This window comes from Epinephelus moara, chromosome 10 (assembly GCF_006386435.1).
Source record: "Epinephelus moara isolate mb chromosome 10, YSFRI_EMoa_1.0, whole genome shotgun sequence".
NCBI classification, from domain to species: domain Eukaryota; kingdom Metazoa; phylum Chordata; class Actinopteri; order Perciformes; family Serranidae; genus Epinephelus; species Epinephelus moara.
The window spans coordinates 37,484,940-37,500,274 of NC_065515.1; the positions used below are offsets into that span (position 1 = coordinate 37,484,940).

At 38.9% G+C, this 15,335-nt stretch overlaps 1 protein-coding gene across 2 annotated transcripts in view; it reads left to right on the top strand.

The window, feature by feature from the left end:
* LOC126396276 (carboxyl-terminal PDZ ligand of neuronal nitric oxide synthase protein-like) overlaps window positions 1-15,335 on the top strand; it is a 262,435-nt gene that overhangs the window by 88,571 nt on the left and 158,529 nt on the right. For both annotated transcript variants that reach the window (XM_050054220.1, XM_050054221.1), the window contains one exon: window positions 5,134-5,192. In XM_050054220.1, the coding sequence (XP_049910177.1) occupies window positions 5,134-5,192 (59 nt within the window). The remainder of the gene's footprint in view (window positions 1-5,133; window positions 5,193-15,335) is intronic.

Sequence of the window (15,335 nt, forward strand, 5' to 3'; positions counted from 1 at the left end):
TATGTATATATATATATATATATATATATATATATATATATATGTATATATATATATATATATATGTAAGGTGTTTAACTGGTGTTAAGTCTTGCCAAAAATATTAATTTATCGAATGAGTTCTGCTCTCTCTTACTGTTAATGTTTACTACAGTTATTCTGCTTATCTCTGCTACTATCCAAGAAAAGAAAAGTCATTGTATTCATTTTGTAGTCTTTATTAATTTATATAATAATCTTTATCAAGTCAAATATCAATATTTTTCAATGTATTGTATCAAAGTTAGGTATTCCAGTATTTAACACTACTGGTATACCCTGGTGATACATGGAATATTAAGTATTTTTGTGCTAGCTAGCTACATCAGCTATCTTGAGTAACAACAGTTACCACAGTTTACTGGACTGTCATGACTCCAGGTGCCTCTGGCTATTTTGTTTGTTTTGTGTTTGATGATATATCATCTTTTATTACAGAAGATGAAGCTGCTGAGCCCGTTGAACAGTGTATAGATTATACTTTGGTTGGTTTGTTTTCTTACTCAGCTGTTTTACACATGTGCACCTTAAAAAAATACTGCATTTCAATCATGCCTTGGGGATATTTGGTGCTAAAACAGGCACTTTAAAGAAGTAGTCCAGATGCATTTCCTGCATCTTGTATGTGGCAGGGGGTGGTGATTGATCCTCATCTTGATTAGACGGCAGGCAGAGGTGAGAATGGAGACATTGTGAGGGCAGACAAAGGGCCTGAGAGGAATCGAAAAGTACTGGGAAAGTTGTAGAAGAAAAGAGGAACAGATGCTGAAGAGTAAAGAGATGGGATAAAAAAGAGATGAGCGAGTTAAAAGATGAGAAAAGAGTGAAGAAAAAAACCATGGAGTTGGGGAGTGCGGAGACTAGAGACAAGTGGATCTGTGTTTCCAGGTGTGCTGACAGCCGTAATCCGCAGAGACAGACTGGAGTCGACTTCACCTGCCTAGAATCACAGAGAGTCTGACAGGTGGATGGAAACAAAGGAAAGTCACTTAGTAGTGCTGTCCATTCTCCTCACCACGCATTTACTTTTTCATCTCAATTCATTAATCCAGACATGAAACCATTCACTGTTTTTCAAGGCTCCTGCTGTTCTGCTGGACTCTAAAATATACTTAATATTTAATATAACAGAAGTGACTGTCAACCTTCATCTTGTTTTTTAACTGTTGCTCTGTTCAGACAGATTATACTGTATGTGCAGGGCCAGAGATTCTTGTTGAATTGTTTTATCAGCTTGAATATTGGTGGGAAGAGCTCAAAAATCTGAGTGCCTCTTGACAACTGATGGCTGTGACAACCATCCACTCAGAAGTCACATTTCCTCATCACATGAAATGAATAGACCCCTGATGACTTATTGATCTTTTTGGATTGAGTGTGGAGTTGAGATGCAGATAATAGCCCCCTTTGAATTCAGCACAAAGCTGCTGCATTAGCTAGGTTTCCACTAAAAATGTCAAATGTAATGAATTTAAATGGATTGAACGTGACATTTTAATAAGCATCTATTAGAATTCATGATCTCAATAATTTTTATTTTAGTGCTGCAGCTTGAAGAAGGACATCTGTTGAAAAGGTCTGGCTTCCCCACACAGTCATGAAAGACTATAATTAGTATATATTAGCCAATCAGCTAATTTACATACAAAATGGCTGATTTGTATATTGAGGATTTCTCTATTGCTTGTATGTAACAAAGGGAGATGTATTGACCTTAACTTGTGATAACAAGCAGATGTACATCACAAATATACATTAGTGTCTCATTAAATTGAGGCTTAATGGAGTTGTCTAAATGTTCCTCAAAGGAGCATTCTATTCATTACACCAATATAAATGCTGTGTTATGTAGGTATGTGCTTTCTTTTGTGTGTGAACAGTAATGGATGTGGGATGGTACATGATGTTAAGAATATGTTGAATATTACTTCCATTACCCTATCTGACAGCCAAGGCTCATGGGTATTGTAGTTTTGCCTGTCTGCCATCTTAAGCACAACATTCAGTGAGTTAAAGATACCATTAAAGAAAATATTTAAATTGAAATTTTAAATGGGGAAAGGTAAGGAACCAGTGTTTCCTCCCACTTTATTATGCTATGTGTCCTATTTTTTTTTTAGATCAAAGGTATTCCAATCTAAAAAGTTCTGAACAACACATACTGTGGGATTGATCCAGGTCAAACCCAAAACTGGACTACGTGATTAAATCCAATTTGAGGATCATTTGTTATTTTGAACAACCTATTTTCAAGATTTGATTCAATTCGATCACAATCCAATCAGATTGCTTCTGAACAACTGGGTCGTGGTCCATCAAGAGTAGGGTTGGCTATCTGTACTCGGTACCTTTTAAGGTATTGACTCAAACAACCCAGTGCCAAGTAGTATTGAAACTTCTGTCATCAGATGATACCTGCATTTGATACTTTTTGAATCCACATTAGGCTTTGGCCATATCCCAGTAGTATGGTGAATCAGGGTATTAAAAAATCCCCGACACTATAATTGTCAACACTCTCAAAAAAGAACAGGCAATTCTCTTTCTACCAGACTCATTATATGTAGTGCACAACATGCGCCACCAGAGGTCACTCTGCAATGGTTGTCGGGACAAAGTCACAGAACTCCGGCTAGCAACAGTACAGAGATCGTAGGGAAAAAGGCATATTTTTACATGTAATTCTTGGAATTAAGGGATTATTTTGACCAAACCAGAGTGGGTGATTGTTGTAACAGTGGACTAACCCACTAAATGACTAACAAGACTAACAAAGAAGGTTTTGGTGAGTTTTATTTTGTGTCTGTGGAGTGGATGAAGTGTGTTTTACCCTGAGTTAAGGCAGTTAAGCTCAATCGGTCCGAGTTTGGTGAAAGAGAGACTTGAAATTAATAGGTGCATGGTTGTATGTCCCTTAATAAGGAAAAAAAGGTGTAATAATATAAGTTTATTGGAATGTTGTAATTCTGTGTATTTATTAATGTAAAAGCTGGGGAGCTTGGGCTGAGGGTTAGCATATACTGTCATGTATCATATACCCAGTGTTGGGAATGGTACACTTAAAAAGTAATTAGTTATAGTTACAAGTTACTTTCCCCAACAAGTAACTGAGTTACTGCACTATAAAAGTAACTAATTACCTGGAAAGGTAACTATAGTGTTACTTTTTTATAAAATACATCAAATATGTCACCCCACCTTAATGGAACTGTATGTAATGAAACTCAACATTGAATATGTTGAATGAATGAAATTGACGCTTAATAGAATAAATCATTATCATAAAACATTGTACACTTATCTACACTACACTGCACTGTTGTGCGTGTGTGTGTAAGAACCTCAATTAATCACGCAATTTAAATGTGAAAAGTCTCATTGACTGACCGTCACCTGTGTGTATGCGGAGAAGGAGTGGGGCGGAGGGAGCAGAGCTGTGGAAACATCCTGCAGTCTGGCATACTATCATGCGTTTAACTTATACATGAGACAGAGAGAGAAAGGCGACGTTTAGAGAGCTAGCCCAAATAAGCAACTCCACTTTAGAAGCAAGCCCAAAAAACCACAACCCGCAACTACCAATATTTGTAAGCGACTTCACAAGAAAACAAGCCCAAAGTCGCGGCTAATAAGCGGACCTGACAACCCTGCTTGTGTGCTTGTGAATACCCACCCTACTCTGCCTCTGATTGGTTTATGATGAAATTTTACTCTCCCTAAGCCAATCATCATCACTTATGCTTCCCCCTCACCTGCCCTCACCAAAGAAGAAAAACTTTAGTACTCCGCTGAGAAGGAGCTTGCTTTGGTGAAAGCCGCTTCAGTGAACTCAAGTAAAGCCGAGTAACAACGCATTTTATTGTGAGTAACGGTAACGGCGTTATTATGGGGGAGACAGTAACTTTTTGATTACTCTTGGTTACTGAAAAAAGTAGCGCCGTTAGTCCCACCACTGCATATACCCCAGTGAAATTATGAATTAAATTTTTTTGTACTACTTGTATATAAAGTGTTTTTCAATAGATGCAATGTGTGATTGGCCCACTACCACAGTAGCTACAACTCATACAGTCTGGTGAAGTTGAGCAAGTTGTATTTGATGGATTTGGCAGTTCAAAGTGCCGAGATGATACCAAAATGTTTGAAAATATGGCTATATTTACTACACGCCAGTGGCATCAGGTGGAATTTTACTAAAGTAAATACTTCCCAAAAAAGGTATTAATTGACATATTTCTGTTGGCATAGGTATCACTTTAAGGGTATTGGTATTGGTACTGGTATCACGAGTTTTTGAACAATACCCAACCCTAGTTAAGATCCGCTCTGACTGTTGTGACTGAATTCATTTGGATCAGGTCCAAAATTATAGAGCCATGAAAACTTCTACTTTTCTTGTCTGAAAACAAACCAAGAGAGAGAGATGTGATGGAAGTGATTTAAATGAATGTCCTTTCCTGTGTTGTATTGTCTGATAAGGTGCATATTAAATCCATCATCGAAGGCTCAAAGTCAAATTAACTGCCGGGCTAGAATAAAAGGCCGGTCGATAGATGGATGTTTGCTTCCACCTGTTTTCTCATCTCGTTTGGCTCCCTGGCCCGAAAGCTGAAATGTCAAGTGTGACGGTCAGCAATCTATTTACATCTCTGAGTGCGTCGGAGCCAATGAAAGACTGGAGATGGCAGTGATTGAATGACTGAGTCAACAAAGCTCTGTGGAGATTGAAATCAATATCGTAATTTCTCCGTGCTCATGTGTTGACATTTTGATTGTGACATTAAACTGGAAGGTAGATTTAAACAAAAGGACAGACAAAAGGAAAATATAAATAAATGTCTCAAAGACGGAGATGTTCTAATAATATCTACACCAGTAGACAAACTCTGATGCAGTTCACTCTCGATTGTGAAATGAGAGACATAAGTGTTTATTAAATAAAATTTCATATGAATAAGATACACTTTTGGTTTAATGTTCTATTGTCCAGTTAAGGAATATTTCCTCACTTCAGTCTAAACCTGTATGTATGAAAAAGCTTAAATTCAGTGTCACTTTACAGTTTGTTTGTTTTTTGTTTTAAAATTTCAACAGAAAAAGGAGTGGACGTGGGATGAGAGCAAGATGATGGTGATGCAGGATCCCATTTACAGGTAAGCAGGGCACAAGGTTTATTTTGTACATAACATTTTTAATTCTCTGTAATGACTTATGGCTCATTGGGCCTTTTCCAAACAAATTTTCCAAACAAAATTTTAATCCAAACTTGATTAAATACACTGTGGTGATGCAGGAAATGAGAATCTTTTGTCTCTGTCACTGCAAGCGTTGACATCTTGGAGAAAGAAGGATATTGTAACTGGTTGATTATAGCTTCTACTGACTCCAGGGCAGAGCAGCACAAAGATTTCAGAAGAATAGATGAGTTATTAGGAAGTGTTGCTGCATAGACATGGGAGAGTAGAGGACCACTGATAACATAGAGTACAGACATGCAGTCAGATGTTCTTTTTTATTGTGGCTGAACAATAAATTAATTTCTTTTTAATATTGCATTTTGAGAAAAGGCAATTTATCCCAAGCCACAATAAAGGCAATTTGAAACAATCATTTTAATAATGCATGTAATAAATGAGTAAATTGATGATAATGAAAACAAGTTCTGAAATGTGAAACTGTTATTGTAACATTACCATTTCGACACAGGGTTTTCAGTTTCAGAATCCTGAACCATTTGGAACATTATCAGATCCATTGTTCATTGTTCAGCCACTGAAAACACCACAAAACTTCATCATGTAACATCTCATCCACTCTTTTTGGAGTGTCAAAACTTAGCTAACCCAGTCTCCCATTTGACAAGCCAGTACTGTTCTCACACGTTTTTGTAACAACACATTTCTATCAAAACCACAGTGTGATGTTTTATCCACAGCCCAAGCAGTTACAAAGAGGCCGACATAAATAACAGATTTCTACAAGGGGACTTGGGTTTAAGGCATTTAAGTTTCTCATTATTAGGGTTTGGACCCTAGCATGATATTTCTGCAAATAATGTTAGTGATATTTATAAAACTTCCAAACCTCTGAGTAAGACCAAATCTCAGATTTTTGTGGAGCGATTCAAAGGTCTGTTGCTCTGAAGAGCAAGTTAAATGGACAAATTCAAAAGCACTTTTCATTTCTTTTAGCTTAAGAGGTGTTGTTAGACTTTGGAGAGAGCCAGACTAGCAGTTTCCCCTGCTTCCACTTTTTATGCTGAGCTATGTTAACCACATCTGAAATCCAGCTTTGTGCTCAAAACACAGATTTGTATCAATCTTCTCATCTGTTGAACTGTTGAACTATTCCTTTAAACTGCTGTTGTAGAGTGGTGAGTTTATCATGCAGTATTTCTAGACCACAGACTGTAAAAGATGGCAAATGCATCTCCACAAACTCCCACTGTTCAAAAATGAAGTCAAAATATCCTGGATACTGCTGCGCCATCTTGCACTGGTGACATCATTTGGAGTCAGAGTCTGAGCAATAGCGATATCCGCGGTATTGAGTTCCTGCCCCTACAACCGTCAGACCAGTCGCAAGCAGCGGCATTAATCGTGAGCATGCCAAATTATACACACAGATGTTAATCATGATGTCAAACTACCCAAACTTACTAAAATGACACAAACCAAACCAACAAAAATGTGTTTGATGTTCTGGCCTCACTTTGGGGAGCTGTCATGTCGTCCATCTTTATTTACAGTCTTTGTTATAGACAGCCTGGACTGTACTGCTAGGTGATATTTGCCACCTAGCTACCGTATATTAGCTACCCAAATGTTTGGAACCCTGCCTTGCTCCAAACCAACCCTTCATGCTATTATGACAAGTGTTTTGTTACTTGCCTGCTACTTGTGAGCAAACATTTAAGATAAAAAGCATCTTATTCACTCTGAAGGATGGTCTGTAATGTTGGCTAACAACTTGGCTAACTCAGCTAACTCAGCTAACATGCTAGCAGTAGTTACAACTGGTCTGATTAAACGCGCAAGCTGGTAAGTTAAGGTGGCAGTGAATTAGTTCAACATATTTTTTTATATTCTAAATATGGAGAATATCGTTCTCTGTGGACCTGTTTAACAATGTCAATTGCAGGCTGAATAAAAGGGATAACAAGAAGGCAGAGTCCGACTGAAAAATGTTACACTGCAGAATGAATATCAGACTTCAAAGGGATGAGGAACCCTTGTTTAGCTGTAAGATCAGAATTAGGATTGAGGGACATGACCAGGTTTGTTCTGTTCGTGAAAAAAGAGTGAATTTAATCAATGAAAAGACCTCATGAGGAAAGAATTACAGGGACTTGTGTGTGTTTGTGTGTGTGAGAGAGAGTGAGTGTATTAGTGAGTTCCAGAGTGACATCCCTACACTCTGTTCCAACTCACCGGCCTGTAACCATAAGGTCCAGTTCATTCAGTCCAATTGCCGCAGGGTTGTAATCCTTTGATTTAAACTCGTACCGCAGTCTGTTGTTGTTAGGAGAGAAATGCCACACACACACACACATACACAGAGAGTGCTTGTGCGAATTGGTGTCTCAGACAGATTCATTGAGAAATGAAAGGAATACTTAAAGACGTCTACACCATTAATCTCTCTTTAGGCGCGCGCACACACCCACACACACACACACACACACACACACACGCAGTCACATAGGCATTTGGGGAAACCAGTGAAGGGTGTATGACTAAACACTCATATTCTATAGAGTAGCTTAAAGAAAGCTGAAGACTGGTTTAGCCACAGACACACGCAGTTCATATTCTGTATTGAATGAGTCATACTTTATCCTCTCTTTCTCGGTACCCTTCTTACACACACACAGACACACACATGCTGACACTCTCACTCCCAGGCGGGCGCAGCTCAGAAGTGCATCCAGGAGCCCAGTTGGAGCTTCGGGCTTTGGAAATGATTCTGTCAGAAAGATGGATTTTGCTGGGCTGTTTGTGTAAGCATCTCTGAGCTTAGAAATTCTGAAAGATTTTGTTTGGTTGGGGTTGCTTTAGCTTGTCCCGCTCGTCTCAGCCTTGTGCACAGTTTTTAATATTACAGTCACAAAGTTATCCCGCAGGAGGAGGCTGGGGAGGAGGGCGACGTGAAGCAGAGTACAATGGGTAAACCCCATCGATCATTCACTGTCATCTGCTGGGCTGTGTCTGACAGATCCTGATGACATCTCATCTTTTCTGTTCAGCCAAGTCACAGAATGACGGTCCAAAGAGTCGGCTCACTCATTGTATATTTGGCCTCTGCCACGTAAAATGGCACCTCTACTCTTTTTACTTGGAGGGCAAAGATTTACAATTTACATACACATATGAATCTGTTGATGTAGCAGAACCTGCACTCAGGTATTGTTTAGGTATTATCGATTCCTATTGTACTTATAAATCATACTTTAAGTCACCTCCTTGTTTGATTAATTAATTAATTAATTAATTCTTGGTAATTATTTGAGAGGGAAAAAAAAACAAAAAACAGAACACAATATGTAGATAACAAAAACAACACTTAGATCTGCATCCAGGATGCTGAACAGTCATAGATGAGGAGGTATTTTTGACTTTAGTTTGTTTCCCTACATATCTCCACTCACCAATCTCCATCAAAAGTCAGGCAACAGTAACAGAATTGGCACATCTGCTTTGGTTGAAGCTGTAATAAATGCGGTTGCTTCTTTGCAGTGCAAGAGTTCAATCATGTTACTTTCAGTCAAGTACCATCCAGAGTGCACCAAGGTCATAGTCTTAAACATTCATTCACAATTCTTGTTGACTCTGACATGACTGTGACCTATTCTCTATTGACAAACTTGTCAAGTAGACTGGCCTGTCAAACTGTACAGGCATTGTGAACCTGAGACACCTTGTGAAAAGAAGGCAGACTTGGATTGAACAGCTAAAACCACCTGGTGTGAGTTAGTTTGGTGGCTAACTTGTATTTTTTATGCAGTTGAATTTAGGTCTAATTTGGTACTGACAGTCTTTGCCTTTTAGAAAGCACTCACTGCTTCATATCGACAAGAGTCAGTAGTTTCAAAAAGATGTAGCCAGAGTTTTGAGCACCTGATGTTGTCTGCTATATTTAAAATAGGGATGCAGGATACGGTTTATTTTTAGCCCATACTGATGACCAATAATTACCTGCTTCTCTTGGCTGATATCAGTAAGATAACTGAATTTTTCGCTTTTTATATTTTAAAAAGAAGTTTAACCTGTAGTTCATGCACACCTGAGAGTAAGAGGAAAGTGAGAAAATATGGATGATTCAATATTCTGTGGCCCTGACCTAACCATATCTAGCTGACATCACCATTGGCAACAGAACAAAAACAAAGACAAGTGCTGACTCTTTCAATGTTAATTTCTTTTCTTTTTTTCTTGCAAAGTATATCAAAAACATCCCAAATATACTTTGTTTTTTTATGGAGCATCTTGCCTGAAATATCTTAATTAAATGCTTTGACATAATCTCTCAAAACAGACTCGTAAACATGTTATACACTAGTAATTGAAACAGAAAGTAAAGTAAAGAGACAAGAGACTACTGCTGCAGGTGGTGTGAGCTCTGTGCCGGGGACAATTGGTAAGAGTCCGCCCGCACACACAGTGACAGGGCTAACTGTAGCATCACACACCTAGCGGTACCGAAATAGTTAGTAATGGGTTAAACTACAGGGTCGAGCCTTTTTGGTATAAGTTTGTTGGGAATGTGTAAAGGCTTGGTGTTGTGAGCCGCTGCTGCTGTTAGCTTGTGCTAACTGGTCAGACACTGAGCATTGGTCATGAGGATAGCAGCTCTGGAGACGGTCCTTCAAGCGCTGCGTCTAACCTGTTAAACAGCAGCAAGAAGTTTGCTGATCTATTTTTGGCTCTCCAGTCAGCGTCAGCGCTGCGCTTGTCCTTCTTCTACGTCTTTGTGTTAATTGGCGGCTCACAAACCAACTTGAAAGTTATACCACCACCTGCTGTGTCAGGGTGTGTAGATGGTGCTCTCTTAAAGTCAATGAAAGCAGACTGGCTTGATAATGTTAAAGCTATTTATCAGCTGTACTTTCATTTTGGAATAATACATAATAACATAAATTTCCCATTATCAGCCGATAATTTAGCAGCCCGATATATGTTCTGCTTCCCCAGTTTAAAACAAAATAAACCTGCATTGAGATATGTGTAATCTGTATCATTAAACACAACGAAAATGCATGTCATATATAGAGTAGGTTCAATCTGTCTGTATACAACAGTCACATGCCATAGGTACGTTGAGAGAGTTATTGGTCACAGTCACCGACAGTGTTTCCTTGCTGAGCCACAGCAGAGGGATATGTCCTGGCCCCATTCCCGTACAGAACACAGTCTCAATACACAACACTACCAGAGGCAGGTGTTAATTCAGTAAGTGTCCCACCTCTGTGGAAAAACCCTGAGTCATGCCAAATGAGAGAAACAGTCAGTCCCTTAAACCTTGTTCTATTATCAGTCAGTGTGTCCTCAGGTGGCCTTGACTGATTAGTTTCAATTAATAATCGACTACATTCCTCTATGAATACATGTTACATTTCAGCTGTGCACTTCCCACAGGTCACATCATAACCAAACAGTTGTAACTACTGTGATATCTATGTTCTTGGCTTCTTTCAAAGTTATGTTACACTGGAAGTTAATTTGTTGTCAATATGCAAGGAGTGCAGTTTATAACGCTCAGCTTGAGTATCGCGTATCCAGATTTTATTTGAAAAGTGACCCCATGGCGTGTGCTGTCTAGTTAGAGAGGAGAAGAAAGATGAACCTGTAAATGTAAATGTGGGGAAGATTTAGCACGTGTGTCTGCCTCATATCGTTAAAGTGCAAATCAGAAGGCTTCCCTCAGCCACTGGAAATCTCCGTGTGAGAAAATATAGTGTGAATGTAACCTTTTGCTGATGCCTTTGAATTAATGCGGCTCATAAGATAAAATGATACATATTCACATTTGGCTTTTCAAATGCAGGGAGAAAATGCATATCAAAGTGTTTTAAATGCTCCTGTGTGGGTTTTTCAGATTCACAGCGGCTGGACGCCGTATGTCTAAATCATTTGGGAGGGTTAAGCGGAGCGCTTTGCATTTCTTCTCTGCATTCCTTTTCATCTCCAGCCAGTTTTTAGCTGGAGCTGCTGGCTCACTGCCACTGAGGCTGCTGTCCACTACCTCCTATTCAACATCAGTGCTGGCAGAGTCGCACTCAAATGCATTTACACATTTACTTGTAAACATGGCTAAGGACACTTAGTTCATCCACTAACTTCATTTATTAGTTGCTTACTATAAAGCAGATGTAGCCCAAAGACACATTCAACACAATCACTCTGAGGGTCTAAGACGGTGTTTCTCATGAGCATAGAACAGCGTAGCATACATGTACAAACATTAACAGGTAGTCAAGAATATGGGTGTAACGATACATCGATCCACATCAATACATCGATTTATTGATTAACGATCCGATTATATCGATGCAAAATGAAAACATCGATCCATATCGTCATCTTAAAGATACACATTTATTTTGAAATTCACATAGCACGTCTGCGTGCCTCCGCTCAAACAACAAACAGAGCTCAGAAATAAAATGATAAAATCATATTCTAGTTGTTTTTGTGAGTTGATGTAAATGATTGTGTTAGATGGGCATATGGTATTGCGTCATATCGATCGCAGGCTCCTGAATCGAATCGAATCGAATCAAAATCACATCGTGACAGACTTTGTGATATCGGCAAACATCGTATCGTCATCCAAACAAATTGATATAATATCATATCGTGATGAAGCTGGTGACTTACACCCCTAGTCGAGAACATGCAAGAATCTGCTTCTCAGAACCATGTACACAAAGAGAGACACAACCTCATACATATTCATCAGTCACAAGTGTGCACACACTTGAGTGATTTATGTACTGTTCTGTAAAACAAGCCACACTGACATAAACATAGACTTAATACATAATACAGCATTTAGCTGTAAGAACGTTTACACTGCCACCACTACCTGCTCCAACAGTGTCAGTCAGAGAATGTCAGACTGCAGTTAGAGAAGGCGGGTCCATTGCTGCTGTCAATGTGCAGGATGTATCTGAATACATCTCATTTCATCTAAATACTTCTGCTACAAGAAAACATTTCCAAAGATGATGCTGATGTAAAGAACTGTGACAGCTCTCAAACAGCCATGAAGTCACATTGTTCCTCCTCCAAAAGCAACAAACACTCCAAGATGAGAGTGGCTTATGACAACCAGTATAAGTGAAGCTCTCTGTTTGCACGAGAAGGCTTCACTATTATTTACTGAATACAGTTTTTAAGTGCCTTTGTCAGTATATTGGTCCATTGTCTGCTGTGTGCCTACACTGTGCTCCAGCAGCAATGAGTGCTTGATTCACAGCTGCTTTCAGCTGTCAGTGACATCAAACTACTATCAATCATAGTACTTGTGTATAATGTCACTTCTAAAGAGTGGAACTGTTGTAGATTAAGGATGCACCGATCCAATGCACCGATCCGATACTGACTCAAGTAGCTGGACCACAAAGCTGAGGGAGCTAACAACAAACATGTCAGCTGTTTGGAGGTATTTCAAATGTATTTCTTTGTATTCATTTGTTAAATTTTTTGTTTAATAAAGTTAGGACACCGATGTTTAAGTCAAGGCTAATGTTGCATAAAAGAATGATCCCAGTTACTTCTGCATGGTGAGGCATACAGCTTATGAATCAAACACTGGTATCAGATCGGTACTCGGTATCAGCCGGTACCCAAAGCCCAGGTGTCAGTATTTGTATTGGGGCTGAAAGAGATGGATTAGTTCATCCCTATTGTAGATTATTTTGTTGGACAATGGGATAATTCTCAGTTCTTTGCAAAGTGTGGTGAGAAGTGGTCATCCCAGGCAGGATGCAGAATGTTCTGGACACTCCACATCTAACAGCTCTCAACTTGAGCCACAGCCTGTGCTACATTAATATTAAATAGTGCTCTAAATCAGTTGTTCCCAAATGTCCCAAAAGATGGTGCAGTGTCAACATGTGACGCCAGATCACAGATTGTGGCCTTAGTGTGGACGTGAGTTGTGAGCAGTTCACCAAATAATGACTGAAGAGGTGACAATTTGTTTTACAAGAAAAAAGAAAATAAAAGCAAATATATTCCAATATAAATACAGCAGCTGCTAATTTGAAGTGTACAGCTCTTTAACACTGTTGAGTTTATGGTGATTCAGCTATTTCAACTTCTCATGTAACTATGGCAACCTCAGAAACTATAGAGGGAAACAATACTGTGCACAAGTTTGACTGGCATATGTGATTTGCCATAATGATATACTACATCTTTACCCGCATAGAACAAACAGATCAGCAGCTGTAAGCACCTTTATTGTTCTGTTGCAGTGAGAAGGATGTAACGCTCTTGCATGTTCGGCCTTTCTTGTACTGTGCTGTTGTCTGTGATGCTCTCAGATGCCCTTTGCTTTGAATAGGAGCATCATGTGTCCTTTTGATTAAGGCTTTGTTTGAATGTGCGGGTAAATCAGGTCACTTGCAGCCACATGCAACCTGTGAGTAGACATGACCCAGTCAGTGGTGCACAATTATAGCAATCTGCTGTAGCTTCCTGCTAAATCAAACACACCTGTCCTTAAAAACTGTCATTTTGTATAATTGTTAATGTCAAAGGAACAGTAGTTTGACCATCATGTTTAGAACAATTTTAAGCTGTAAATTACACTCAACAGGTCTACTAATGTAATTATGGATCACAAATGCATCTAATTTTCTTTGAGAAACTTCTGCTGAAATATAGAGAACCTTTGAAAGAGGAGAGGAAAGAGAAAAAAAGGGGATGTTGCAGTAAGAAACTTTTGTGTAACCTGCTAGGATTATAAGGCATGTATGTCTAAGACATGTACATTTGAATCACACCTGTGTCTGGGATTCTGTGGCCTGCCGTAATGGTCCATAATGTCTGAGACTCTCTCAAAGGAAACATTACCCTCTATGTCATTGGAAATTCCTTTGAAATGATTTTTTTGAATAGAGTGAGAGCCTGACTCACGCTAAGATGATGGAGTACACCCTTATGCACTGATCTCTTTGTATATTTTCCATCAGAGTGAGTAAAATGATCTCTAACAATTCAAGACCAAATCTGCTGTAGAAAAGGTTTACGCTGCCATAATTTGCATCAGAGATGAGATTCAATTATACATCGGAGGAAATGTCTGCTCGACTCCTTGGCTGCACATACCATCTGTTTCTTTTTCATCTATACAGCTACAGGAACACTGCATGGTCACGAGTCATCAGATCCTCTAATATATGAAATGGATGTTTAAATCAGGTCCTGACATCTATTTGTTTTTCTTTCATTACACAAAATGAATATTGCACAGTAAGTACTCTTTTGTGCAGTCAGGTGAAATATTTGCAGTGATGTGAAAAGTTTTGTCATTTGGATATAAACTGAACAAGTCAGTGAACCAGTGTAGCTGCTTTCGAGGGCCTGTGAGTCAGTATGAGTGGCTGGAGAGACTGGATGCATGTTTAGGGTTGAGCCAGCATGCTATTTGATTGCAGTGCCCTTCCACGGAACAACATTCTCAGACTTGTGTCCTTGCCGAAGGGATAATGATATTCCTTTTTAATTTAAAGGTCCCTTTGAGTTTTTTCACTCCTTTTGTTGTATCTAATGCTAGTGCATGCACACAAGGATGCCATCTATGCCACCAGTCCATTAATACAAATATGTATTTACTGCAGTGAGCCATACCTTTCAAGTCTCCCATTTTACCTGTGAAATCTTTGTATTAGTGACTTTTGTGATGCATAGGATAATTGAACGAATATACCGGCAACTGGCAATTGCATGAGTGCATTGCTGTTGGTGATTTTTGTTGTTGTTGTTTAATTTTATGGTTTGTCATCGAAGAACAAGTGAGAGCAACTGCGTAGTGGGCAGCAGAGAAAGTGGTGTAAATAGTACAGCGGATAAGCTTTCAAATTATGAGGAATTGTGCACTTTTTGAAAAAAGCATGAAATTTCTACCATAGTTAGTACATACCATAAGGTTTATTTTCAGATGTGGAGGGAAGTCAGATTTGACCTCTGAGGCCCAGGAGAGGTCAAATTCAAGATGGCCGGCAATAATATTCAAATATGCTTAACTTTGGAACCAAACACAATAGAAAAACATTTAAGGTGTCATTT